The 27662-nt window shown below is 43.2% G+C and overlaps 2 protein-coding genes and 1 long non-coding RNA gene across 3 annotated transcripts in view; 2 read left to right on the top strand and 1 right to left on the bottom strand.

Annotated features, from left to right (window-relative positions):
* snx19b (sorting nexin 19b) overlaps nt 1–4550 on the bottom strand; it is a 36379-nt gene extending 31829 nt beyond the window's left edge. The window contains exons 1-4 of the mRNA XM_079353394.1: nt 4400–4550; nt 2924–3206; nt 2389–2583; nt 878–2098 (exon numbers count right to left, since the gene is read on the bottom strand). Of these exons, the coding sequence (XP_079209520.1) occupies nt 878–2098; nt 2389–2583; nt 2924–3184 (1677 nt within the window). The 5' untranslated portion in view covers nt 3185–3206; nt 4400–4550. The remainder of the gene's footprint in view (nt 1–877; nt 2099–2388; nt 2584–2923; nt 3207–4399) is intronic.
* Nucleotides 4551–8833: 4283 nt separating this feature from the next.
* Nucleotides 8834–12018, top strand: il4i1 (interleukin 4 induced 1). The gene is made up of 6 exons (XM_079354546.1): nt 8834–8955; nt 9086–9198; nt 10031–10232; nt 10330–10398; nt 10489–10625; nt 11129–12018. Exons 1-6 carry the CDS (start codon nt 8908–8910, stop codon nt 11895–11897), a joined length of 1338 nt encoding a protein of 445 aa, XP_079210672.1. The 5' UTR covers nt 8834–8907; the 3' UTR covers nt 11898–12018.
* A 1986-nt stretch (nt 12019–14004) lies between these two features.
* On the top strand, nt 14005–17004 carry LOC306830486. The gene is made up of 3 exons (XR_013779966.1): nt 14005–14115; nt 14767–14910; nt 16123–17004. It is a non-coding gene; the product is annotated as an uncharacterized lncRNA (long non-coding RNA).
* Nucleotides 17005–27662: the final 10658 nt, after the last annotated feature.

Genomic DNA, 27662 nt, shown 5'->3' on the forward strand with positions numbered 1-27662 from the left:
CATTTTACTTTGTGACATTTTATTTTGACTCGGATTCTAACATTCATATTTTATGGGTGTGTTCAAAACACGCACAGTATTTGTGCTTCAGTGGCATCCAAACAGGTATAGACATCGTGGGATTTTAACTAATGTCATATCTAACTTACAAACACGTCTATCATGACAACCTCCAGGATTTACAGTGTAATTCTGTTTGGCTTGTTTGGTTTTTTTTGGTCAACGTGTTGTAAAAAAACATCAAGATTTAAAATGGCTTCGGCCAAAAATGACAAAACCACCTGTAACGGCTAAATCCTAACCCCGAGGGTTGAAGGCATCAAACAGTTGTCAATATTGTACTTTTCAGGTACTAGAGGTCACTGAGTTAAAAATACTCAGACAGTACACCAGCATGGACTGACAATATTGTTTCTTCTTTTTCAGAAACTTGTATCCATTTCAGTAGAACTGAGTTTTGATGTGCTGAAATTGTGCACCTGAGTTTGAGTCTCCGACAGGCATGGTTGTCAGGGTGTGACACATTGTGCTCTGCTCGTCCTTTGCTACTTTAAAAGATGTTACCCTATAAAACTTCAATTTTAAGCAGGCCTATTTGTCTAATTTTTAGTCAAAAATATGTATAAAAAACATGTTATTACATTCTTAAGTCACATTAACTCCTAACACCTCCAAATACAAATTCTTATTTTCATGAAAGAAAAAGAAAAAATACAAATTCATTTGTTAAACCTTATTTAGATGGACAGAGAAGTGACCTCTTTAAACCAAGTGGCTTACAAACATGATAATTCTGAAGTGTGGCGTTAACTGCATCACGTAAAGAAACCAACACGTGAACAAAGAAGGGAAGGAACAGATACAGGTACGTCCTTACTTTGATTGTGTAAAGGGTGTAGGGATGTGAGCCAGTGCCGCGGTGTTCCTTAGCTGTAATGGTGCCAGTGATCCGGAGGTTCTGGATGATGACCGGCCCGTCGGGACTGCTGAGGGGCTCGAAACTGAACGCTGGCATTGGAGACGAGGCCTGCATGGGACTAGCTTCTGTCAGCTCAGTGGAGCTCCCAGGTCCGCTCTGCTCCACACCCAGGAGGAGCTCTCTTGCTGGGCTGACTGAAGGAGCCTCCCTCTCCAGATCTTGGATGCTGCTGATACAAACAGTCCCATCTCTTGTTCTTACTGGTGACGAGCTACAGCTGTTAGGATGTTCTACTGGCTGTGAATTCACCAGGACTTTAGGGCAGGGGAGATCACCAGGACTAGGGCAGACATCCTCCTGATCCACACTGTTCTCAGCAGAAGAAACAGATTCTTTCATCCTGTGAAACAGACCCTCCTCTGGGCCGATCATAACCAGGGAGTCAATGGAGCTTTCTTTAAAGTCCACCAAAGGAGAATCCAGATCAGAGTCATTTTCCTGATAGAATGGGTTGGATTTGCCTCCTCTTATGTAATGCTTAAAAAAGGGTTGAGAAGGTTCTTCTTCTTCGGCAATGCTCTGCGTACACTCAGCCTCTTCAAAGTCGATCACATCGTAAGCAGCGAGGTCAGTCGAGGACGTCTCTGTGTGGTTATACGTTTCAGTTAAGGCTCTAATTGGAGTTAGATCATTATTCTTTGGAGGTGTTTCTTGTAGTGGAACGAATTCTGATTCTGCAGGAGGGGATGGTAGTTTCGGTGGCGAAGGTGTCGCAAGCCCTGTTTTTATTGGCTCTTGTGGTTTGCTGGACCAGCTGAATATCTCAATAATCAGACTGTTTAACCAGTCAGGATCAGACAATTTGGCGATAAGAGGGAGCACAACGTTGCACGTGATGAGCTCTGCGACAACAAAGCGCCCAGTGCGGGTCTCCAAATGAGGAGGAGGCACCAAAACATGCAGCAACAAATCTACAACCGCACGGGCATAGTTTACTTCCACTGTGTCGCTGGCCATGGAGAGGTGAGGCGGGGTAATCTTAGAGTAAGCTTTCCATAACTCGGTCTCATTGCTCCACTTTGATGTCAGGGGCTTTTGCTGCTCCGTCACCAGCTCCTTAGCTCGGATGTAGTCCTGCAGGTGACAGCCGAATAGATCCAGGATCCTCTGGGTCAGCTCCTACAGAGAGTGAAAACAAAAATCCTTCAAAAAATGTTTCGCTTTGTTGCTTAGTTTTTTCTTTTTCATCACGTCTTAAAACACGTTATCCCTGGTGTCTGATTTCTGTAAACCTGATAATAGTATCAGTGTTTTTTTTATTTTTATCTTTCCAAAGTGTATTTTGAAAAATGCTCAAAATGAATGCATGAAAGTTTGTATGGCAATATGAGATTATAGCTTGATTTGACTGCACACAACCCTACAAGTAACAAACCCTACAAACACTTATGTCTTCGATGTTTGCCTACCTTCCTGTCAATCTGTCTTGCACGGACTTTCAGCTCCATGGCCATAGAGATCATAGCGTCATGAATTTCCGTTTCAAACCTGCTCTCAGAGGAAACGGTGGAGTACCAGGAGGTGACAAAGTCCCTGATGATTTTCCTCACTGTGTTTTGGATCTCCTGGTCCAAGTGATCCTCATCCTCTACAGAGGGTGCAATCTGAAAATCAGCAATGACGAGATGCATTTTAAATAGCGAAGGAGATAGGCCAGTACTTTCTTCATAACCATGGCTACTGTAAAAATGAAAACTTTGGGCTCATTTATGTTATATATCAGACAAACATATGAAGCCGTGATGGCAGCAAAGGAGCAGGGATCCATGCAAGGCTGCGTCCTCTAGTGTATTCATTTTTAACGTCTGTCCCAACAAGGACGTGTTGGAGTATAGAGGTAGTGACAGTAATATCATGGAAATCTTCATTATGTTTGTACATAATTAAAGGAAGCATAAATGAGCCTGATGCAGAAACAGTAAAAGAAGCTAAATGTAAATGTACCTCCTCCAGAGAGATGAACCTCTCCAGGTGAATCACACTGTCAGACTCCAGGACCGCCTGTGAACCGAGCCAGCCACCGAGCACCACCAGCAGGCTGGTGAATACACACAGCAGCCAGATGTTGACCAGCAGGTGGAAAAGCACCAACCATGCCAACACCACACCAAGCCCCAACATGCTCCTCTGTCCCAACACCTCAGCCATGGCAGCAAGGAGGTAACTCTGTGGCCGGACGCCCTCAGGAGGAGATGTAGAAATCATGTGTGCAGAGGAAGCATCACATCTATACAAACACAAAGGGAGATAAAGGCTTACTGTCAATCTTATAATACATCTTTTATACACTGGTGTATTAAAATAAACATATAAAGAAGACATCTGGAAAAACTATGAAAGAAATGCTTTGAAACGATAATCATGTAAAGAACATTTTAGATGACACAATGTGGAAAATTACATAAATAATAATCTGAACAATGTCACTGCTTTGGATAAGAAGCAGTGAAGCAAAAAAAGTGCTGAAGTTTACAGTGTTAGTCAAGTCAACATTAAAACAAGACTCTGAACTGTTATTCGTACATGACGTGATAGATGTCAGTTAAGAGAGTATGATTTATCAGTAGGCTCACTCCATAGGAATCCTGTTTTTACAACTGTCCACAGAAAAGAAGATTAGAAGAGTTTATTTTTCATTCAATTTCTAAAAGCTGGTTAATTTTACCTTCACTAACTTCATTCATCACTTCATCATTGACTTGATTTTTAAGTTAAAGCTGAACCACATTTAATCCAGCAGTTTAACTTTGATTGCACAATATGTCGGCAGTAGGGATATTAAAAAGTCATCCCTAAATTGTGATAAATAATTGCAAATGTTTGCAAAAACATAAGAAAAACTCAAAATCTGTCACTCTCATTGCCCTGCTGAACCCTGGTTGGAGGGGCTCCTCAGTTGATACTGACCTGGGGCCCCAAAGGACTCAAGAACCTTCACTGCATCCACGAACATGTGCTTTTAAGAAATTATGTGACAGCAGTAAATTCGGCATATGCATTGATCGACCTTGAGTAACATATCTCAACATAGTTCAAAAGAGAAGATCCTAGATCCTCCACCCTCCGAGGTGAATTAGTGACGTTTAAGGTTAGATACCAGCATCAATATTTACCACACAACAACTTCTTTAAGTACAGCAGTAGAGCCGAACTTGGGATAAGATCACTGCTGTGTGTTTGAAATGTTCAGACATGTCATATTATGTGTCACTCTTTGTCAATAAGCATGTAAAGCTTCAATTGCATGAATCTCACGTTAGCATCAGGCTAGGTCTAGAAGGCTGATGTGTCATTAGCAAGCTAGCTGCGGGAAACATTAACGGAACACTTAGCGCAAAAGCTTCGTATATAATGTGGCGTATTATTGCACAATTCATTTCCCGAGCTATTCAATGAAATAAAGGAGAATAAATGATCAACCTGCACGAGCTGTCATGGCACTGGGGAGGTCTCGTGAGCGTATGTTTGGTACGGTTTGTTTACTTCCGGTATAATGACGTCAGTTCAAGTAAAGGTTTGAGGACGACTTGAAAAGGTTATTTATGGTCTTAAGAAAAAAAAAACATAATAACATGAACATGTCAGTTTAAAAAGACAAGTACATGAAAAACATTGGTTATCTCCATTTTCTCAATGTGTAACAGCTACAGCTTCCGTGCAGCTAAGATTTATGGGATATGTTGTTTTATCGACCTGAAGTGGTGACAGGTTAATCAGCTTCTTAATATCATTTGTATTTTTGCGTCTGCTTCTATCTTTATACTTCAATTTGTTCCATACATCTATCAAAAATGTCGTTCATGTGTGGGTAGATTTATCCTGTTCACAGAAAAATGTACCACTGACTCTTCTTCTTATATAACTGCTTTAACCCTTTCTTTCCCCACTGGGGATCAATAAAAGATTATCTTATCTCATCTTATATGATAACATATGAATATATGTATCACATTTATGTCAACAAATATGCATCAATTTTTATTTGTAGAGCCAATTCATAACAAAAGCAGCTATATTACAAAGACCCAGCGGTAATCTATCACAGGTTTAATCTGTAAATGTGTTTACTTTTAGTCACATAGGGGGCTCCTAAATCTTGTTTGGGGATTATTGTATACAGAGGGGAGGGGGACAGCAGGTGTGTATTGTAAGTAATGTCTTGTGTCCTGCCTGTCCTGTATACTGGATGCCTTGAATTTCCCTCGGGATTAATAAAGTATCTAACTATCTATCTATCTATCTATCTATCTATCTATCTATCTATCTATTTATCTATCTATCTATCTATCTATCTATCTATCTATCTATCTATCTATCTATCTATCTATCTATCTATCTACCAGCTAAAAACCCCACAAGGGACCTATAGCAGAAGCAGCACATGTAGCATTTAAATAAATGCCGATTGCTTTTCCTCAGATGATTAAGAAATAAATTGTTCACCTAACTTCATGTCAAGTTTGTCCCAGAGAACAATATCTGTCTCTTTAACTTTGGTTTCTTACACATGTTTTTGCATGAATCACTTTATCTGTTTTCTTTCTGTTTCCTTTCTTTTTCTTTTCATTTTATTCATCATCAAGGGCATTGCGTTCACCAAAGAAAGCAAATTAGACACATGATCTCATTGTAGTGACTATCTAATCTCATGAGTACATACACACTTAATTGGCTCTTACAAACCGGCCATCTTCATTACCCTTTTAACAGAGTAACAGTTCCAATATACCACAATTGAACACTTCAGGTGGTTTAAACATTTCAGAGGCATTGGTGCCAATCAATCAACAGGAAGTAATGAGTTTTTGTCACTGTTTCCGGCCCCTGTACCACATGGTTGAGAAACTACAACCACACTCTTTTTGATTCTTTGTGGTTTTGAATCTGTCTTCACTGCTTTTGTTTTTTTGTTTAACTTGAAGAGTGAGATGAAGATTGCCCCCTTTGTCCTTGAAAGAAGTGTGTACACAGACTGGTTTTTTTTGTTTGTTTTTTAGAGTTTGTTTTTTCAGAGATTTTGTCTTTGTGTCTGCTGGACGACAAGGTGTTTTCATAATGGCTAATTTGGCCATAAATGGCCACAAATGGCCATTTCAATCTCAAGCTTCAATCTCTCCCTTCTCCTCCTGAGCAGCTCCTCTTACCCCTCAAGCGTGTGCTTCTCTTTGAAAACAGCTGCCCGAGCTAACAGCTCAGCTCTCTCTGCGTCGTAAGTATTCGATTATGTGTCTAATTTGTTTTTCTTTATTCCTTGCCTGATCAGACCTACAGCTTAACGACTTCATAGCCAAGACCTCTGCCAGCTTTCTCAGGGTGTTAAGAGAGCTGTACCTTTCACATTATGCATTAACACGGCTGACTTCACTTCTTAAGCCTCATTAGTTCACTGACCTCAGTGTTTTCACACATAATGTGAAATAAAACCTGCCCCTTGACCTTTAACAATGCCAATTCAGCTATGAATCTTACACACACACACACACACACACACACACACACACACACAAACACACACACTTTTATCTATTGCTAAATCCTTTTGTAACATGTGATCACAAAACTCACCTGAGCTGTTATGAGATGGTCAGGTGAGTTTCTGCTTTGAGCTGAATCAGGCTTTTCCATGAGGTAAAAATCAACCAGAAATTTTTGGAATAAAGACAGCATTTGCTGCTTGGGTGTTTGAGAGAAAAACGTAGTAAGTTACACTTTTTTTATTACTTTTTTATTGTCAGTGTAATTAAAAATGTTGTTTAGTTCTGTATTTCATCTTTCACTTTTCATTTTTCCCTAGTGTTTCTGTGTGTTAATGTTTCCTAGTCTCTGTTTACTTTAGTCTAACTTCCTGTCTCCAACAAAAAACGAGATCAGCAGTTACATATGAAAACAAAAACTACAAATTAGCCACTGATGGTTCAGGAAAATGAAACTTTATTTGTCTTCTAGCTTTCAGTTTCATTTATGCAGCCTATAAAAGTTGTCTTTGTTTCTATCTGCTGTATACTACACATGAAGCTTGTGTGGGTTGGGGAAGCTTGTTTGCTCTAAAGAAAAACTATATGTAAAGGTAAGTAAATTATTTGAATAAAAATTTATGAACAAAAATTGTAACAGAATGAATCAACTCATCAATGCTCTGTTTTATGTATTTTAGAAGAATAATGACACTTCAGATCTGACATTTTTGGATAGCAGTAAATGAGCACTTTCAGGTCAGATATTGAAATGAGTGAAGATGGAGGAAATGAGCTATGCTGATGACTAGTATAACCTCACTAATCTGATTTGTTCAGTCTGGTTGATTCTCGAGCCGGTGTGGGAAAATATTTCTGGAAGACCTGAGGAGCCACACAGTCCCCTCATTAAAATAACGTTGTGTGCAATTTCACACATCCCATGCTTCCAGGTTTTCCAGACTGCCCTCGTATATGTGGAGGGTTTTACGAAATGAAAGTTTAGCTCTATGAGGGACTCGCTCATTTCCTCTCAGTCATGCATAGGCACACAACGAGCGACGAGACATTACCTTTGTTAAAGGTGAGTGGAGTGCAGGGACAGTGTAATTTGAGCTTTAGTTAATTTTGGTCAGCCTTTTCTGCGTTTTAGCATTTTCAGGAAACCAGCTCAGATCTGATATAATGTATTCTAATAAAATGTAATGTAATTCTTTTGTAAAGTACAAGTTTAAAACAACAGGTGTAGATTTAATTTAGAGAGAATACTTGTGCACCAGCAATCAGTGTATCACTTTAACCAAATCAAATGTCTTTTGACTGAGATTTAAGGAAACATGCTCAATTTGATTTAATGCATTTTCAAGGAACATGATTCATATTTGGAGTACAGTTGAAAACAACAGGATCTAGTTAGAGAGCATGCATGCATTTGCAAAAAAAAATAGAAAACTCTATTGTATTTTTTTCGTGATTTAATGCAACATGTTTATATTTTGATCTCATTTAATGTATTAACATGTTTAAATTTAATGTAATATGTAATTTAATATAATATGTAATTTAATAACAACAGCTTTATATCATGTGTTAAAGAATGTACTTTCTGCATTTTCAAAAACGAGCCAAGGAGGTTTTTTTTCTCCAATTCAAAGGAAACACACTTGATCTTATGTATTTTAATGGGACATAATTATTAGTTTAAAACAACATGCATGTTCATGCCATCTCTCACTCTAATCTTTCCTGTGTTTGCTAGGTTTCTTTTGCCTCTCAGAGTGACTCTAACAGCAGAAGGAAGACGTCCAAACTGTGGAGCTCCATCCTTAAGATGATCCCACATATGGCTCTGTGCAAGTTCTGTGAGTAGATTCACTTCTAGTGAGAAATTAATTTAGTAGTGACAAGACCTATTACCTTTACTATAAATATTTATTTCAAACTGAATAACCCTTTTTTGTCCTCGTCCTCAACTCACTGATGGACACTGTAGTGTATACAAACATGACATGCTGTGTTTCGTTGCAATTTACCACAGATAGTTTTCTTTTCTCATTTCAATGGTGCATGTGAAGATGTGGGTTCCTTTTTACTGACATGGCACATCTCTCTCTCTCTCTCTCTCTCTCTATATATATATATATATATATATATATATATATAAACTGAACTTCCTAAACATAACTGTTTGGGGAAATTTACCCTAATAGCTGCTAAACTTTAAGAATATAACCCAGTTACTGCCTTTCCTCACAATACCATGATTCACATGCTCGCTTATACTGATATTGTGTCCCTCTGTTAGTTCCTCTGGTTGTAGTAGGCGGGGTCGTGGTGTTTGCTGTGAGTGGGATCTTTGGAGACCCCCTGTATGACTGTCTACAAGACACCGACTACAGTGAGCTGCTCAACATCGTGGAAAAAGGTCTTCCTGTCACCAAGAGCCCTCGTCACGTAGCCATCATTGGAGGAGGCATGGCTGGACTGACCGCTGCAAAGTTTTTAGAAGATGCAGGACATAAGGTAGACTACTTGAAATATTACTGTATACACATTCTTTTCATCAGTGGATAATGAAAATACTTGTGAATATAATATAAAATGATGATAATGTTGATATAAAATGACGATTATGTTTACCCCCCTGGAAAAGGTGACAATAATAGAAGCTAGTGATCGTGTTGGAGGTCGTGTGGAGACTTTCAGGAACAGAGGAGAAGGCTGGTACGCAGAAGTGGGCGCCATGAGGATCCCCAACTTTCACAAGTGAGTACATTCATGAACTGCTGGTCTTCTTTACTATAACAATGCAGTGACAACTTTATTCTGTTGCTTAATCCTGCTCATATGTAAATCTTCAGATTACTGATGCATAAATGTCATTTCAGAAAGTGCCACCATTTACATAATGTTATAAAATAGCAGAAGTTTTGATCAATTGTTTATAGTATATGCAAAAAAGGAAGAAGCTAGAACTGATGAATAATCTTAGTAAGTGACTGGTCGGATTTATCATAAGTGTTCATATTAGAGTCTAACCGATTAATTGGCCTGGCAGATAATATCACATGACTATCGTGAAAAAATCTTTTTCACAAGTGTTTGATAACTGCATTTAAGGGATCATCGCAATTAATGTTTGTGTATAATTCTGAAGCTCAGAAAATATTTAGCCTTCCCTGCAGTGTGACCCATGCCCATATAGTGTGATGCCACAGGAGATCACTCGAAGAAACAGTATCATCTAAATCGAGTTTACCAGTTCTTCAACTCCACCAGAAGTAATGATATGGTTTCACTTCGCTGGTTTGGTTCAGTCTGTCCGACGTTAGTAACTGGAGGACAAAGTGGAGAGTGACCACTGAGTCATATTTGTTAAGAAAACTGATAATGTCTGCTCGGAAGTGTTCTGATCCAGCTTTAACAGAAATTATGATTATTGCTGTAAAATCAAGTTGTTATATTGCATTAAAGTGGTGATAATAACTGAAGTAGATTATTCTAAGTGGTCTTAATATGTCAATCTATCATTGTCTTGTCTTAAAGATTTTAAAATCTCTCGAGGAAACTTCATTCTGTGTCATTTTTTTTCTCACAGGATTTTGCTCACCTTTGCCTCTAAATTACAAATTTCATTGAACCACTTCATCGAAGATGATATCAACACTTATTATTTTGTAAATGGGGTGCTACATAAAACCTTTGCAGTGGAAAACAACCCTGATGTTCTCAACTACAGCCTGAATGCAGGAGAGAGAGGGAAGTCAGCCGCTAAACTCTTCAGTGAGACACTCTGGAAGGTTTGTGCACAGTTTAAACATCATTGTTTCATCAAGTTTTATACTCGTCAGTAATAGAGATAGGAACGTTTTCTTGAACATCATAATCTTTGCACAGGTGAGGGACGATCTGAAGTCAATGGGCTGCAGTGCCATGTTGAATAAATATGATTCCTACACAGTGAAGGTGAAGATTTATTTATTTTTAACATTGCTTAAGTGTTGTATAAAAATGACATAAAATGACCAGAAAGTCAGCGATTGCCTCTGATTACAGGAGTACCTGGTGAAGGAGGGGAACCTGAGCCGTGGTGCACTGAGGATGGTCGGGGACCTGCTGAATGAAAATAGCCTCTTTTACACGTCGCTGATAGAGATGCTGTACATTCAGTCAGACATCAACGACAACACAGAGTAAGAAAGACGATGTCATCTCTTTGTTATGTGTAATGCTACACCAAGTCAGAATCAGCTTCATCTTCCCTATTGGGTTACTTTATAAAGGATTCGTAAATAATGAAAAGGAATGGTGTTCAGGTAGCTGCTGCTCTTGGCCTGGAGATTGTACCATCGAGAAAAAAAATAAATCTGTGCGCAAACAGGCAGTGAGTTTTTCCTCCACCATTAGTGCTGACTATTTGGTGTCATAAGCCGAGCCCCCGCTTGATTGATCAGAGTGCTGGGAGGGCAGCAACAATTTTTTTTTTTTCAGTGACATCTATGGTGATTGGCTGTAATTGTAGGTGTGGTTGTAAAACCATTAAAACAAACAACAAACCAGTAATCTAGGAAGTACAACAGCATTAGGTTCCATCCGTCCCATTTGGCAAAGACTTGTCAGACATTTATTCAGCTCTGATATTGTAAAAAGAATGATGTATTTTGATTAAAAGTTTCGAATTGCTTTTTTCCCCCAGGTATTTTGAGGTGACAGATGGCTTTGACCACCTCCCGAGGGCTTTCTACCAGGTGTTGAATGCTACAATTCTGCTCAACTCCAAAGTCAAACTGATTGACCAAACAGACGGCAGAAATGTCATCGTAACCTACCAGGACTGGCGTAACTCAGACTCCCTAGTCAACCTAACAGTGGACTATGCTCTGGTTACATCTTCAGCCAAAGCCAGTGTCTTCATCGACTTCCTGCCTCCTCTGTCTGGAGACAAGATGGAGGCCCTGCGCTCGGTTCACTATGCCAGCTCCACAAAGGTCATCCTTAGCTTCAGTCAAAGGTTCTGGGAGAAAGAAGGCATCAAAGGAGGGAAGAGCGTCACAGATCGGCCGTCCCGCTTCATCTTCTACCCCAGCCACAGCTTCCCCGGTACAGACGCGGGGGCTCTCCTCGCCTCCTATACCTGCTCTGACGACTCCACCCTCTTCCAAGGTTTGAGCGAAGACGAGCTGATGGAAGTGGTGCTGGAGGATTTAATTAAGATCCACGGAGAGTATATTAGACCGATGTGGACAGGGGGGCTGGTGAAGAAGTGGGGTTTAGATCCTTACAGTCTGGGAGCTTTCGCTTTGTTCACCCCATACCAGCAGGGACACTACGCTCAAGAACTGTTCCAGAGGGAGGGGCGGGTGCATTTTGCAGGAGAACATACAGCCACACCTCACGGGTGGATAGAAACTGCCATGAAGTCTGCACTCAGGGCAGCGAAAAATATAAACAGCCTTACACTTTAGTTGCTTTTTTTTTTTGGGGGGGGGGTTAGCAAATATTTGTTATATATCCTCTGATTTCTATCTACCTACTGCAATCAGTTTCAACCATAGACTGTTTAAAGAAGTGGTGGTAGCCATCCTAAAATCAGTCATTGATTTGTGAACCTTGCTTTTGCTTAATAAGCTAAAACTTAAACTTAAACTTAAACGTAATTTTTTTTTTACAGAATAAAGAGAAAAGTCAGCACATGGTTCAGCTCCTAATGGCAGTTTTATTTAGGCAGGGCAAAAACTAATCAATAAAAATGTCTAAATAAAATCACTTCTGGGAGATGAACAATATGCCCACCTTTCTAATTTTCTTTGTCCTGCTCATGTGTGCATATTGCCCAGATGTGTAAATAGTTTTCTCGAGCACTAGTGCGTCTTTTTTGCAATAATAGAGTCGCCCCCTGCTGGCTGTTGGAAATATTACAGGTTCAAAGCAATTTAGCTTTGGTTCTACTTCTAAAATCAGAAGCTACTGTCTGTCATCTTTATACTGATGTTTTTGTATTAACCCTCTCCAATATGACAACTATGTGTGTGTTTACTGTGTTATGTACATATTTACTGATGTAGATAGACTTCAGTGATAAGTGTGTTAATACTTGTCTAACTCGTGATTTTGTCATCCGATCTCCTCAGAATTAGAACTCAGATACAGATGCTCAGGATGGGAAGCTTAAAAGCTGTTAAATCAATGTACTCCTGTGTTCCAAGTCTCCATATTGTATAAACTGAGCAAGGCTGAAGGAACCAGCAGCATTTCACCTCTTCATCGGTACTCATGAAGTACTTTTTTAATGAATGCAGGGATGTGTAGGGGATGGAGAGCAGGCCAGTGTTTCAGGACGTAGTGTGAGGTGTTTGAGAGGTACTGACTGTCTAAGGTTTGGATGGATGAATAAATGGAAAGGAGTATTTTGTATTTGATTCTGGATGTAATTGGGAGTCAATGGAGGTGGATGAGGTTGTTGTCAAACAATGAAAAACCAAATATGAATGAATATATGTTACTCTGGAGACATTAGAATGAAGCAAATTAATTTACATTCATGGATCAAACATAGAGTGTCTCCCTGAACTCTTTGGAGGCATTTAACACAAACTGATCAAACTGAAATATACTGTATAAAAACTGACAGCTTAGAGTGATAGAAGGGAAAAAAGAACAAAAAGTGTTTTTTTAGTTCCCACTTCTCCCAGATCACTCAGAGAACACTTTCGATCCTTTTCTGGAGCTGAGAGGAAACGATTTGTTTCCAGCACCAGGAGAGGGATACTGAATCTCTGGGCCCTGGTTAGGTTAAAGGTGACATAGAGCTGTATACTGTAAGTTATTAAGATAAGATCATAACTTATCAATTCTGATTTACATCGAACCTATATTGACCATTTGTATTTGTGACTTTCAACTAGAAGTGTTTAACATCATAATACTGACCATAAATGGGATTTATAAGGTTGTACAAGCCTCTTTCTAAAACAGTTTGGACACTTGTGTATAGTGTAGATAAAAACAGACAATGTGACGATTTGACAAACACTGATGTTACTTTTAACAACAGATGTTTAAATTCTCTGAATCATTGAATGAGATATTAAAAACTTTATTTATGAAGCATGTAATGTGAAAGATGATTCTTTACAAGTTGATGTTAAAAACTGTGCCAGCTCAACCTTTCGCAGAGCGGTGAGCCCCTCTCTGTCTGTACCTCAGAGACACTCTGGACGGCTCTTTTCATACACTTCTCTTCAGTTACCAACATGTCGACTGTCAGCCTGATTATCCATCAGGTGGTCTTTTTAAGCACTTCCCAACTTTTCAGTCTTTTGTTGCCACTTTCTCAACTTTTTGTTGACATCAAATAAAAAAGGAAACATCAATTTAATATATAGAGAGATGTTTTACAAATCATCATAGTTTCCACTTCACAGTGTCCCTACGTTCTTTCAGTGTTTAGTGTTTCTTAGTTGCTTGCTTCATTTTTAATCAGGAGACATTTCATACTTTGCTTGGCTGTCATGTGAACAGGATCCTCCGAAGTTGTGTATTTTTAAAAATTCTTAAAAGATTTTCAATCTTGGGATTTTGACTTTGTCACCATAGAAACCATGTGCATCTGTTAAACTTTTTAACAAAAAAAAAGTTCACCAGTCCACAGGACAAAACTCCAACTTCATTCAACTATTCAAGGTAAGAAAACAATAGCTCTTTACCTGTTCTTTGTGTTGTTAGTCAAAGCTTCAATCATCTTGAGCTTTACGAGAAAAACTCATAAAACAAACTATGAACTTGGGTTCTGTTTGAACTTTCACCCTGTTGATAGAGTTAAAAAAAATAACTAGCCAAACTTAACAGCTTAATTTCTTTATATTTGGATTAAAGGGATACTTCACCCATTTCCATGAAGCTGTGTATCATTAGAAACATGGTAGTAGTGTTGAATGGTCGTGAATCCAGCCCTCATTTTGCCCTGAGACGAGAAAAATGTGTTTTTCTTTGCTTGAAAGTTTTCTACATCTACACTACTACCATGTTTCTAATGATACAAAGCTTCATGACAATGGGTGAAGTATCCCTTTAATGATAAAGGTTTGTTAACTTGTATGTTACTGTTGTCTTAAAGTATAAACAGCTGAAAGTGCATGAGGTTACAAAAACTGTTTATCAATGCTAATATCATGAGTGTAGCAAATCTTTCACTAGAGTAATGTAACCTCCCTTGTCATTTTTTCTTCATGTATTTATTGTCAAGAAAGGGTCAGATTTATAGAAGCGATAAGTATATTTTTATTATTTGGATTAATGGGCTTTTGCTGATCCTTATTTTAAATTCTCCAAAAGAAGAACATCTGGCAGAAGAGAAGAAGGAGCATGGAAATGAGCTCAACAGAAGAGCCTTTGAACCTCGTCATAGACAGGTCGAGCCATCAACACCTGCAGCCTTCTGCCCCCCTGAAAGACATCCATGGAGCTGACCAATCAGAGGCAAGTGAGCACATGGGGAGAGGCAAGGAAAGTTTTTACAAACACAAATAAAAGACAAATAAGATGTTATTGTGAGATCCAAATCATGCAAAGCTACTCTATATGTTTCACAGACCTACAACATAATAAAGGAGAAAATTAGTATAATATGGGAACATTAAGTTAGGGTGCAAATTCCACACTTAACCACACAGTGAAACCAGTTATTGTGTTCTCCAACAATAAGGTAATCTTAAAAGGGAGGATGTGCAACATTTTACACATTAAAATCTAAGACACACAAGGCTTCTATTTTTGCCATAGCCGGCTCCATTAATTTGCCACAGAGCAGATCAGGTGCGACAGGAAGTCAGACATCACAATTATACTAAAGATCGGGTTGATTATCAGAATACTGTACTCTGATTTGATGCTAGGTCGTAGTTCAATTTACTACATTGATAAAATGTCATAATAGTTACTTATCCATAGAAAAAGCACAATAATCCCCCCAAAAAAAGTCACATCCAGTTCACCCTTCTTTGTATTTGTTCTTGTGTTTATACCAGTTTTATACCATATAAATGGCATTACCTTGTGCAGTTGCGCATGATTTTACAGTGGGAACTTTGCCCAGTGGTACTGCTCTCTGCTTCACTCTGAAAATAAAGCCGATGGGTGCTGATGAACGAGGAAGAACGGAACCATATTGTGTAAATTCGGGTCTAAATTGGGCTGGAAGCAGTATATACCCAGCTTTAGAGACAAAACTGGATAAGTGCTCATCTTTGACTCTTTATATGGACTAACGATTGTTTTCCTTGAGATCCTTTAGGGCAATGGTTCTTAATTACTTTCTGTTCATGCCCCCCCCCCTAAATTGAAATACAATTGAGAACCAAATAATATTTATCTGGATAAAACACTGTGCGAGTTTCTGGCACCAGCATTTTGTACTTTGTACATTTTGTACCTGATTATCAAAATATATCACACACACAAATACACACACACACACACACACACACACACACACACACACACACACACACACACACACACACACAGAAGTATTGCTTTCGGGTGATTCTTTTTTATAGCCCTAACAAAAAACCCACCAATGTTCACTTGGATTAAGAAAACGTTTCTAATATTGTCAGGAAGTATGTGTTTCCATATCCTATGCAATCTTATGTTTGTCTCTTTCTCTGTCTGTTTGTTGTTGCTTTGTAGGAACAGGTCTGCAAAACCCAAAGCAACCTTTCAGCAAAGATGGATCAAAAATCTTTTTCCTGTGACCATTGTGGGAAGACTTTTAGACAATCATCCACCTTGAAACAACACATGCTTATCCACACTAGAAAAAAGCCTTACCTCTGTGACCATTGTGAGAAGACTTTTAGTCAATCAGGCCACTTGAAACAACACATGCTTATCCACACTGGAGAAAAGCCTTACCTCTGTGACCATTGTGGGAAGACTTTTAGTCAATCAGGCCACTTGAAACAACACATGCTTATCCACACTGGAGAAAAGCCTTACCTCTGTGACCATTGTGGGGAGAGTTTTAGACAATCATCCACCTTGAAACAACACATGCTTCTCCACACTGGAGAAAAGCCTTACATCTGTGACCATTGTGGGAAGACTTTTAGTCAATCAGGCCACTTGAAACAACACATGCTTATCCACACTGGAGAAAAGCCTTACCTCTGTGACCATTGTGGGGACAGTTTTAGACAATCATCCACCTTGAAACAACACATGCTTATCCACACTGGAGAAAAGCCTTACCTCTGTGACCATTGTGGGAAGAGTTTTAGACATTCACTCACCTTGAAACAACACATGCTTATCCACACTGGAGAAAAGCCTTACCTCTGTGACCATTGTGGGAAGAGTTTTAGACAATCACTCACCTTGAAACAACACATGCTTCTCCACACTGGAGAAAAGCCTTACCTCTGTGACCATTGTGGGAAGCATCACTAACGCATCCATTCAAGAGAAAAGGTCAATCAGTGCATCAATACACCTTTTCGAAAATTAACAACCTTGTCAACCAACTGGTTGTCCAAAGTTCACGTATGGATTGTAAAAGCTGTTGATTAAAAATGATTAAGTAAGAGACCCAAGTTGTACATTTTGTATTGTTTTCTGCATTGCTATAGCTACAGCAATACACAAATATATACAGGCATAATAAAAATGGATATACATACAAAACAAACTGTTATGTTTTGGGTTTTCTGTGTCATTCCACGTGTGTTTGTTTTGGTGTTTTCCCTGTCTGTCACTCCCTCTGTGTTCTCCCCAGTCCCCTTAATTGACAAATTGCTTTCAGGTTAGTGCTCAGGTGTGGTCAATGGTAATCAGCTCATTATTTAAGCCGGCTACTTCCACTCTGCCGGCGCCAGAATATTGTTCTTCTCCCAGTGGTCAGTACTCTCCGTATCATCAGTTATTCAGTGCTCTGTGATTACTTGTATTCCCTGTCGTGTTTTATTAACCTTCGTGTTTGTTTCCTCTCGCCTAGTTCCCAGTCCTGCCCGTCCTGTTTCCTGTTCTTCTTGTCATTCGTTCGTCTTCGTTCTGGCTTCCTCACGCGTGTTCTTCGAGTCACATTATTATTCTTGTCACACATTTTGAGTCACTTTAATTACTTGTCCACATAGTTGAGAGTCACGTAAATACATGTACACATTCTTAGTCACTTTAGATTTATGCTTCACACTAGTGTCACATATATTTCACATTGTATTGTATTCCACCGTGTCACCCGTTGTGTTAATAAATTATTGTTTTGCCATTCTGTCTCTGAGTTGTTGCGTTTGGTTCCCAGTCCATTCTGAGATCGTTACAGAATATTCTGGCCAAACATGGAACCAGCAGACCCAGAGACAGAAGCTAGTCTGTTGCGAAACGCGATTTCGTCCCAGGGAATAATGCTTGGCCATCACGACCAGACTCTCTGTGGGTTATCGGAGTCACTTAATGTGATTTCTGCTAGTCTCAATCGGGTTGAGAATCAGCTGTTAGATGCTCAGACAGCCCCGATGATTCACACTAATCCTGTCATCTCCGCCCCCAGCCCTGTCCAGCCTCGTGAGCCCTTTGTTCCAGCCCCGGAGAGGTTTTGTGGTAAACTTGGAGACTGTAAGTCATTTTTGTTTCAATGTACTCTCGTTTTTGAAACGCAACCGTTAACATACGCTTCAGACAGATCTAAAGTCGCGTATGTGCTGGGGTTACTTTCGGGCAGAGCGAGAGCATGGGGTACAGCGTATTGGAACAACCCACTTAATGATAACGTGCAGTTTAAGGAGTTTGCTGACGTCATGACGTCAGTGTTTGATCATCCGGTGGCTAATAAGGATTCAGGAAATAAACTGCTTAGTTTACGTCAAGGTGGCCTTAGCGTAGCTGAATTTTCTATTGAATTTCAGACTCTTGCCATGGAACTGGGGTGGGGAGATTCAGCCTTACAAGGAATTTTTCTGAAGGGATTAAATGAGACAGTCAAAGACGGATTAGTGGGACGCAACGAAACTAACAATCTTCAAGAATTGATTACATTGGCCATTCGTATTGATAATCGCATCCGGGAGAGGCAACGGGAGAGAATGAAAGGCAGTTTTCAGTCAGCGAGTCAAGGGGAGTTTTCCGGTCGGGCAGAGGTTGTTAATCAACGTGCATCCTCGTTGTCCCAGGTGGAACCACCATGCACTGCATTTCGTGGGGACGAACCGATGCAGTTGGGTCGGAGCCGACTAACTCCAGCGGAACGTAATAGACGGTTCTCACTTAGACTCTGCATTTATTGCGGTGAGGGCGGTCATCGGCTGATTAACTGTCCTGTTCGTTTAAACTCTCCCGCTCATCAGTAGCAGCAGGGGTGCTGGTGAGCAGCGCTGAGGTTATCAATTCCCCTCGTAAACGGCTCAATGTGGAAGCTAGTTTTCTTGTTAACGGTAAACCCTTTACTGTGCTTGCTTTGGTGGACTCTGGGGCTGATTCTAACTTTATTGATTCAGAATTGGTAAAACAAGCTGAGATTCTGAGTCAACCCACATCAATTCCTCTCAAAGTAGACGCTTTGAATGGTCAACTTATTGCTCATATAGAGTCAGAAACGTCACCATTATCCCTGACAGTAGCGGGTAACCACAGAGAGGAGATTACGTTTAACATCATGCCATCATCGCACGCTCCTCTGGTGTTAGGTCTTCCTTGGCTTCAGCGTCATAATCCGCAGATTGATTGGTCCGCGGGTCGGATCACAGGCTGGAGTGATTTCTGTCATGCTAATTGTCTTCATTCGGCTATCTCCTCGTGTAAATTAGCTCCTCGTGCTCACTCTGTTTCCGCCGCGGATTTATCTGCAGTTCCCCCTGTTTACCACAACCTCAGTGAAGTGTTCAGTAAGGAGAGAGCTCTGTCCTTACCCCCTCACAGACCGTATGATTGTGCGATTGATTTGCTTCCGGGTGCTCCCTTACCGTCTAGTCGTTTGTTCAACCTTTCTAACCCTGAGAAGGTGGCCATGGATAAGTACATCACAGAGTCACTGAATTCTGGTATTATTCGGCCATCCTCTTCGCCCCTTGGTGCCGGATTTTTCTTTGTTGACAAGAAAGACAAGTCTCTACGGCCGTGTATTGACTTTAGGGGATTGAACAATATCACGATTAAAAATAAGTACCCACTACCACTCATCAGTTCGGCGTTCGAACCTCTGCATGGAGCTACGGTCTTTACCAAGCTGGACTTATGGAACGCCTACCATCTTGTGCGCATTCGAGAGGGGGATGAGTGGAAAACGGCGTTCAACACTCCTTTGGGTCACTTTGAATATCTGGTGATGCCGTTTGGATTAACCAATGCCCCGGCTGTTTTTCAGGCCCTCATTAATGATGTGCTCAGGGACTTTTTGAACCACTCCGTTTTCGTTTATTTGGACGATATTCTGATTTTTTCTAAGGACATGGACGAGCACATAGTCATGGTCAGAAAGGTGCTCCAAAGACTACTTGAAAACAGACTGTTTGTGAAAGCGGAGAAGTGTGTTTTTCATGCTGCATCAGTATCTTTTCTAGGATACATTCTCGAGGGCGGACAAGTAAGAACGGACCCGGCGAAGGTGAAAGCAGTGCTGGAGTGGGACACTCCTACTTCGAGAAAGCAACTTCAGAGATTCCTGGGTTTCGCCAACTTCTACCGCCGGTTCATTAGAAACTACAGCCAGGTGGTCGCGCCCCTCACACGGCTTACATCTCTCACTGTTCCTTTTGTTTGGTCACCAGCTGCGGAGAAGGCGTTCAGGGATCTCAAGGAGAGATTTTCATCGGCACCTATCCTGGTGCAACCGGATCCGACTAAGCAGTTCATAGTGGAGGTGGATGCGTCTGACATTGGGGTAGGGGCAGTACTATCTCAAAGGGATACTAATGACAATAAAATGCATCCATGTGCCTTCTATTCCCGGAAACTCTCCGCAGCTGAAAAGAACTATGACGTCGGCAATAAGGAGTTGCTGGCAGTAAAATTGGCGTTGGAGGAATGGCGTCATTGGCTGGAGGGAGCAGAGATGCCTTTTGTGGTCTGGTCAGACAGTATTGAATTAGTACTGTGCATAGGAACAGACAGTGTTGAGGGACTTATAATAACAGAAGCGTTGGCCAGAGTATTATAGGGAAAAGAATGTCGGTATTTATCATTTACTGAGTATTATACTGTTGTTCAACAAGCCGACATCAAAACATTGCAGGAAAAATGTATGTAGCCCAGTGAAACTGAACTGCAAAGGGCACAAATCTTTTTTTGGGGTCTTTATTCTGTACAAAAAAATTGGTGTTCAACTTATAAGTAATAACAGTAATCAAATAAGAATTACAGTCTAACTTTGCAGAACACTTTCTTTATACTTATCTTGTCTGCCTTAATGAGCACAAACTTCTAGTGCAAGGACACCAACTCCAAAATACTGTAGAAGTCAGTCTCTTAGTAAAAAAGAGTGCAAAAATATTTCTGAAAATGCAGGCGATCTACTGAGGAGGGCAATAAAATATCTGTGATGGCTCATCCCTGTAAGGAAATAACTAACTGTGGTGTATCACCGCATGCTATGGTGTGGTAGTCACGACAGTGTGACGTCACGGCCGGAAAGTGTTCGGGTTTTTGGAAGCAAGGTGTGTTGAGTGTACAACCTGTGTTACGACAATAAAGCCGCCATAAGCACACAGTTGATGTCCGTGTCTTACTGGACATAATATTGGCGACGAAGATGGAGCTTCCTCTATCACCTCTATCTCCGTTCCTCGCTTTGCCGGGCGAGCCGACGATTCCATGGCCCCGCTGGCATGAGTCGTTTCAGACGTTTATTGCTGCTATGGGATTAGCCGGAGCTAACGACGCACGGCTAAAAGCTTTGCTCGTCCACAGCCTGGGCAGCGAGGGACAACGCATTTTCCGCACTCTCGGACCCGCAGATAAGTACGCAGACTGTGTTGCCTTATTGGCCAGACATTTCGCCGCTCCACAGAGCGTAATAGTCCGGCGGATCGTCTTCCGCCAGCGCCGACAACGGCCGGATGAGTCTGTCCACCAATACGTCACCGACCTCCGGTGTTTGGCTAGCCTCTGTAAATTCGAGACCAGCTAGCTGAGCACACGGCCGATCACAAGCTAAGAGAAAAACTTTTAATGTCACCAGACGACCTGACCCTGGCCAAAGCGGTGGAAATAGCTTTTCAGCTGGAATCCGCTGCTCAGTTAGCACCGCGGCTAGCGGCCACGGACCCGGCTACCTCACACTCTGCTCCACTAGCACAGACAGTGGCCCCAGCCGCTCAGCTTCCCAGCCCCACTTCCCCTCACATCGATCTGGAGGTTAATGTAGCAGGGCGTCAAGAGACCGCAGCATGCAGGCCCTGTGGGAACTGTGGCTCTTCGTCTCACTCCACACGCGCTCAGATCTGTCCAGCCACGGGGCAGAGATGCCAGCGCTGTGGTAAATTACATCACTTCGCCAAAGTGTGCCACTCAGCACCCGCTCCCACAAAACCTCAGCGCCGCTCATCCTATCCATCAGGCACAACTACCATCCACTCTGTGGGCTCAAGCGCCAAGCCATTTACATGGTGCACAGTGGAGCTGGATGGCGTGTGCTTGCCACTGCTACTGGACACAGCTGCTTCCAGATCTCTTCTCAATGAATCCACTGTACGACGGCTCTTCCCCAGACAGACGATCAAGGCAGAAGCAGAGGAACTGTACGGCTATGGACACACTAAAATCAGCATGTTGGGCACCGTTTCCTTTTCCGTACGCTATGGCTCAAGAGCCCTCCCAGCTTTCACATTCCAAGTATCTCGTCATGGTGCCAACCTTCTGGGGTTTGACCTCTTCTGTGCCCTGGGCTTCTCCATCACAGACAACATGGGAGCCACCGTCCTGACTGTGACCACGTCCTGGCAGCAGCGCTGGCCATCGCTGTTCACTGGGCTGGGCTGCCTCACTGCCTTCAACCACCAGCCGCTCATCGATCCAACCACGTCCCCTGTCATCCAACCTCTGCGCCGGCTACCCCTCACCCTGCGTGATGACGTCACAGCCGAGCTGCAGAAACTGCTGGACGGTGGCATTATTGAGCGAGTTGACGCCTCACCCTGGATCTCCAATCTGGTGGTGGCAAAGAAAAAGACAGGTGGCCTGCGGCCATGTATTGACCTCAGACAAGTGAACAAAGCGGTGGTCCCCGACAAATACCCCCTGCCCACAGTGGAGGAGCTCTCTGCCAAGTTCCACGGCTCGACAGTTTTTTCAAAGCTCGACCTCCGCCAGGGCTATCTACAGGTGCCCCTACATCCAGACAGCCGCAACTTCACTGCCTTCGTGACCCACATGGGGGTCTTTCGTTACACCCGCATGCCTTTTGGCCTCAGCTCCGCTCCCAGCTGCTTTCAGAAGATTATGTCCACAATCTTTGCCGGCATCCCCGGCGTGGTTGCGTACTTGGACGACATCGTGGTGCATGGAGCGACATCCTCACTGCATGACGACCGCCTCGCCAGGGTGCTAAATGTGCTCGCCCGTCACAACCTCACACTGAATGGGGAGAAGTGCATCTTCGCAGCACCTGTCATCGAGTTTGTGGGGTTTCGCCTGACCGCCGACGGCTTAAGCCCACTTCATTCTAACGTGGAAGCCATTCTGCGCCTGCCTGAGCCCTCCTGCCCTGCGCAACTGTCGTCATTCCTGGGGATGACTGCTTATTATCTACGCTTCCTCCCTCTCTACTCTGACACCACTGCACCTCTGCGCGCCCTCCTTAAGCAGGATGCACCCTGGACCTGGACTCCTGCATGCTCTGCTGCAGTCCGCCGGCTAAAGTCGCAGCTCACCTCCCCACCTGTGCTCGCTCACTTCGATCTGCAGAGCCCCACGTTTGTGACCTGTGATGCCTCCAACACTGCAGTTGGTGCGGTCCTGTCCCAGCTCCAGCAAGGGACCGAGCGCCCAGTGGCGTTCGCTTCAAGGTCCCTCACCCCGACTGAGCAGAAGTATTCGGTGGGGGAGAGGGAGGCACTGGCCTGCGTCTGGGCATGCGAGCGATGGCACATGTACCTCTATGGTCGGCATTTTACACTGCGGACCGACCACCAGGCCCTCACAGCCCTCCTGGCCACAACCGGATCGGGTCACAAGCCACTGCGCCTTTATCGGTGGTCTGAGAGGTTACAGGCGTACAACTTCTCCACGCAGTTTACACCTGGCAGAGAGAATGTCGTGGCTGACCTCCTCTCCAGGGCTACACCCAGCTCTGTCCCAGACGTCACCCACGACTCCTCAGAACCAGAACTGGTCCTCATGCTGCACGCACCCCTCCAGGCTGCTGTTTCTCTGCCGGAGCTTCAGGCAGCTTCCGCACAGGACCCTGTACTCACCCAACTCCGCACTTTCATCCGTGAAGGCTGGCCCACCAGAGTCCCGGAGGAACTAGCACCCTTCCACCGGGTCAAGGGCGACCTCTCATGCTGGAATGATGTTTGCGTGGCAAGAGGGCTGTGCACAGTGGTCCCGAGCGCTCTGAGGGAACGTGTCCTGGCCATGGTTCATGACGGCCACCTGGGCATTGTGAAGGTCAAACAACGCTGCAGGGGCCTGGTTTGGTGGCCGGGTATCGACAGAGACGTGGAGACATTGGTCAAAGACTGTGTGGCCTGTCTCACCAGCGGGAAGACTGGCCCTCCGCCGCCTCCGCCCTTGCAGCCTCTGCCATGGCCCCAGGCGCCATGGACCCACATTCAGGTGGACATCTGCGGTGAACTCCATGGCACCCCACAGCATCAGCGCTTCCTCCTGGTGGCCTACGATCTTCACTCTAAATGGCCAGAGGTGCTGCCTGCTGGGTCCGTCACCACCAGAGTGGTAATCGACTTCCTATCCTCCCTGTTTGCCCGCTGGGGTGTACCCGACGCCATCACCACTGATAACGGGCCCCAGTTCATCTCGGCCGAATTTGCCTCTTTCGTGGTGGGGAGGGGGATAAAACACATAAGAACTGCCTTTTACCACCCGCAGGCCAACGGTGGCGTCGAGAGGTTTAATCAAACCCTCAAGAACGGGCTCAGAGCACACATGGCAGACGGCCTAACATTCTCATCATCACTGCAGAGCACCTTGCTGCATTACAGAGCAACGACACACACGACGACTGGTAGCTCTCCAGCCCTTCTGATGCTGGGGCGCGAGCTGCAACTACGGTTGGACCGCCTGCGCCCTCCGCAGCAGTTCGACAAGAAGCATCGCGTGAAGCACCCCACACTCACCGCATTGGACTGGGTCCGGATCCGGCGACCCAGCCGGTCCCACAAACTGCTCTCATTCTGGTCTGCACCACAGCAAGTTACAGCACAACTGGGATCAGCCACCTTTCGCCTGGCTGACGGTTCACGTTGGCATGCCAGTCGCCTCAGACGAGTGGCACCACCGCCTGCCTCGGACCAGGTAACCGCAGCTCATCGGCGTCACACAGATGGGGACTGGGACCTGCCAAGTATACAGGCTGAGACCCCGGCTGAGAATCTCCCGGAGCCGAATGTGCCTGTCGAACCTCTGCAGCCTAGACCCCATCCTGTCCGGGTCCGCCAGAGGCCCCCTTACCTCACAGACTATGTCACAGACTTTAAACCTTAGTATAGCGCATAGCCTGTCATGTGGCAGAATAAACCACAAGGCTATGCGGGTAAGTCGGCAGTCTACCCGGCTTATCCAGTCAGGTTGGCCGTTCGGGCCATAGTGTGTTATTATAAATTGTTAACCTTGTTGCAGTTGTTTGGACGCTTTAAAAAGGGGGGGTAAATGTGGTGTATCACCGCATGCTATGGTGTGGTAGTCACGACAGTGTGACGTCACGGCCGGAAAGTGTTCGGGTTTTTGGAAGCAAGGTGTGTTGAGTGTACAACCTGTGTTACGACAATAAAGCCGCCATAAGCACACAGTTGATGTCCGTGTCTTACTGGACATAATACTAACCTGCCTTTGCCCAAAGTAAACTAGCATGCTTGAAGATAATATTGTCTCGGTTACTCTGTGAATGCCTGCTGCCTCCATTATGGTCAACACGATTTGATGTGATAACAGCAATAAGCCAAATAACCTGGTGTATTTTGTCATCAGACTGTGATCTGGACATAATTACCTTCAGATACCTTCAGACAGGTACAGTGTTAGATTAAGAATGGAAAATAGCAGGACTGTAACTGAGCTCACTCCAGAGTCACAGACTCAGAGTGCTTTTTACAAGTGCTACAGGCAGCACTACTAAGTACTAAGTAAAAAGTCATTCCAAATATTTTTTGTTTGTTTTTTTTATCCCAACATTAACTTGCAGAGAACCCAGTCATGAGCATTCCTTTGCAGACTGTCTTGATTCTGTTGTAGTGCTGAAGAAAGAGTTAGTAATGTCTTTATCATTGAACAAATATGATTTAGAACTCTATGGATTATGTTATTCTAGAAGTGTCATTATTATTGTTTTGAATGTTTTCCGTTTCATTTTTATGAACAATACATCCATTCACCCTCATCAAACCGGGATGTTTTCTGACCATTTCACACATATTAAAGTTTCCAGGTTCAGATTTCAGTTTCTGGATCAGAGGGAATTGTTTTCCCAAAGGTTTGTCGTATGTTGGGGTTTAAACGTAAATGAAGGAAAAAAGACAAGACATTAAACATGAGCACAATATGTCACTTTACTAATGCCAGGTCACATCACTTCTTTGAGTCAAAGAGGTTCTTCTAGCTGCTATGTGCAGCTGTCTCCATACACAGATTTGCTCATGTTACAGACCACTGAAGCATAAACTAATTTATATATTTTTTTTTTTAAAAAACCATACAAACCGTACTGGCGCCTGTGACTGGCAGTGCCACGGCTCACTCTCTGTTTTGTAGATTATTGATGTTTATTGTTTCACTATATGTGATCCTAGCAGCCCAGATGACAAATGGAAGTGTCCTGGCTTTACTAACCTATGATCGGGACTCTTTATTTCGTATCAAAGAGTCATTGGAGGACATGTTTCATACCTGGGACCGGTACAAACAGGCATTTCCGCCTCCGTTTGAAATCGATCCCGACTCACCGGACTACTTGATGCTGTATCGGGTGCCGGGTAAGACCCGCAGGAGATCCAGAAAAAGAGGCTCTCGGTCCGGTATCCAAGTAAAGCGAAGACGTGCTGCGGCGCACGGGGGCTCCGTCGTCTTCGGCTGCCAGGACCACGCTCGGTTCCTGCGCCAGATTCCTCTCCTCGATGTGTGCGCCAGCGTGTCCTCGCTGCCGCCTGCCCGCACTTCAACAACTGTCCTGGACCCTTCACAGTGCTGGAGCCATGGTCAGGGGTTTTCATCGCCATCGCCTACTTCCGTGTTTATGCCGGCTTTTCCAGCATGGACCAGCTGGAGCTCACGTGACCGCTGGATGTGCCTTCGTCAAATCCCGCTCCGCAACACGGACACTACCTCCGAGACGTCAATCCACGTCGGCCTATTGAATGCTCGTTCAATTGCGAACAAGTCTCATTCACTAAACGATCTTTTTACAAGAGAAAACCTGGATATTATGTGTCTTTCAGAGACATGGCAGAGAGATGAAGAGTTCATTCATTTAAATGATCTCTGTCCACCTGGCTGCTCTGCTGTCGGGAAGCCCCGCCCCTGTCGCCGTGGTGGTGGCCTGGCCATTGTGCACAGGGAGGTCCAAAAATGCAAACTGATCCAGTCCCAAGATTTCTCTTCGTTTGAATCACAGATGGTTAAGATGGGTTCCTCATCCCCTTTTTACTGTGTGTTGATCTACCGTCCTCCTGGCCCTGCCGCTGTCTTCTTAAAGGATTTTAGTGACTTCTTGTCCTCTATTATAAAGCTGGACTCTGTTTTAATCCTTGGGGATTTTAACCTTCATGTTGATGACAGCTCGTCTTCCCCTGCAATGGAACTTCTAACATTGACTGAAACTTTTAATTTTGAGCAGCATATTTCTGAGCCCACTCACCAAAAAGGCCATATTTTAGACTTAGTTTTTACGCTTGGCCTAGACATTTTAAACCTGTCTGTAAATGATGTTCATTTGAGTGATCATAGTCTTGTTCTGTTTGATCTGCACTTTTGTCCTGAGCCCAAGCCTTCAACAGTCAGGTCTCAGAGGCGTATTATCACTGCTAACACTGCAGATAGTTTCTCTCATTTATTTGATCCTGTCTTGG

The sequence above is a fragment of the Symphodus melops genome, assembly GCF_947650265.1.
Source record: "Symphodus melops genome assembly, chromosome: 10".
In the NCBI taxonomy this organism is placed as follows: domain Eukaryota; kingdom Metazoa; phylum Chordata; class Actinopteri; order Labriformes; family Labridae; genus Symphodus; species Symphodus melops.

Excerpts from the sequence above, each read along its gene's own strand:
- il4i1 (XM_079354546.1), top strand. The coding sequence starts at position 8,908 with ATGGCTGGACTGACCGCTGCAAAGTTTTTAGAAGATGCAGGACATAAG. Across the intron at positions 10,233-10,329 it reads TCAGTGAGACACTCTGGAAG|GTGAGGGACGATCTGAAGTC; the intron begins GTTTGTGCACAG and ends ATCTTTGCACAG. Across the intron at positions 10,399-10,488 it reads ATGATTCCTACACAGTGAAG|GAGTACCTGGTGAAGGAGGG; the intron begins GTGAAGATTTAT and ends CTCTGATTACAG.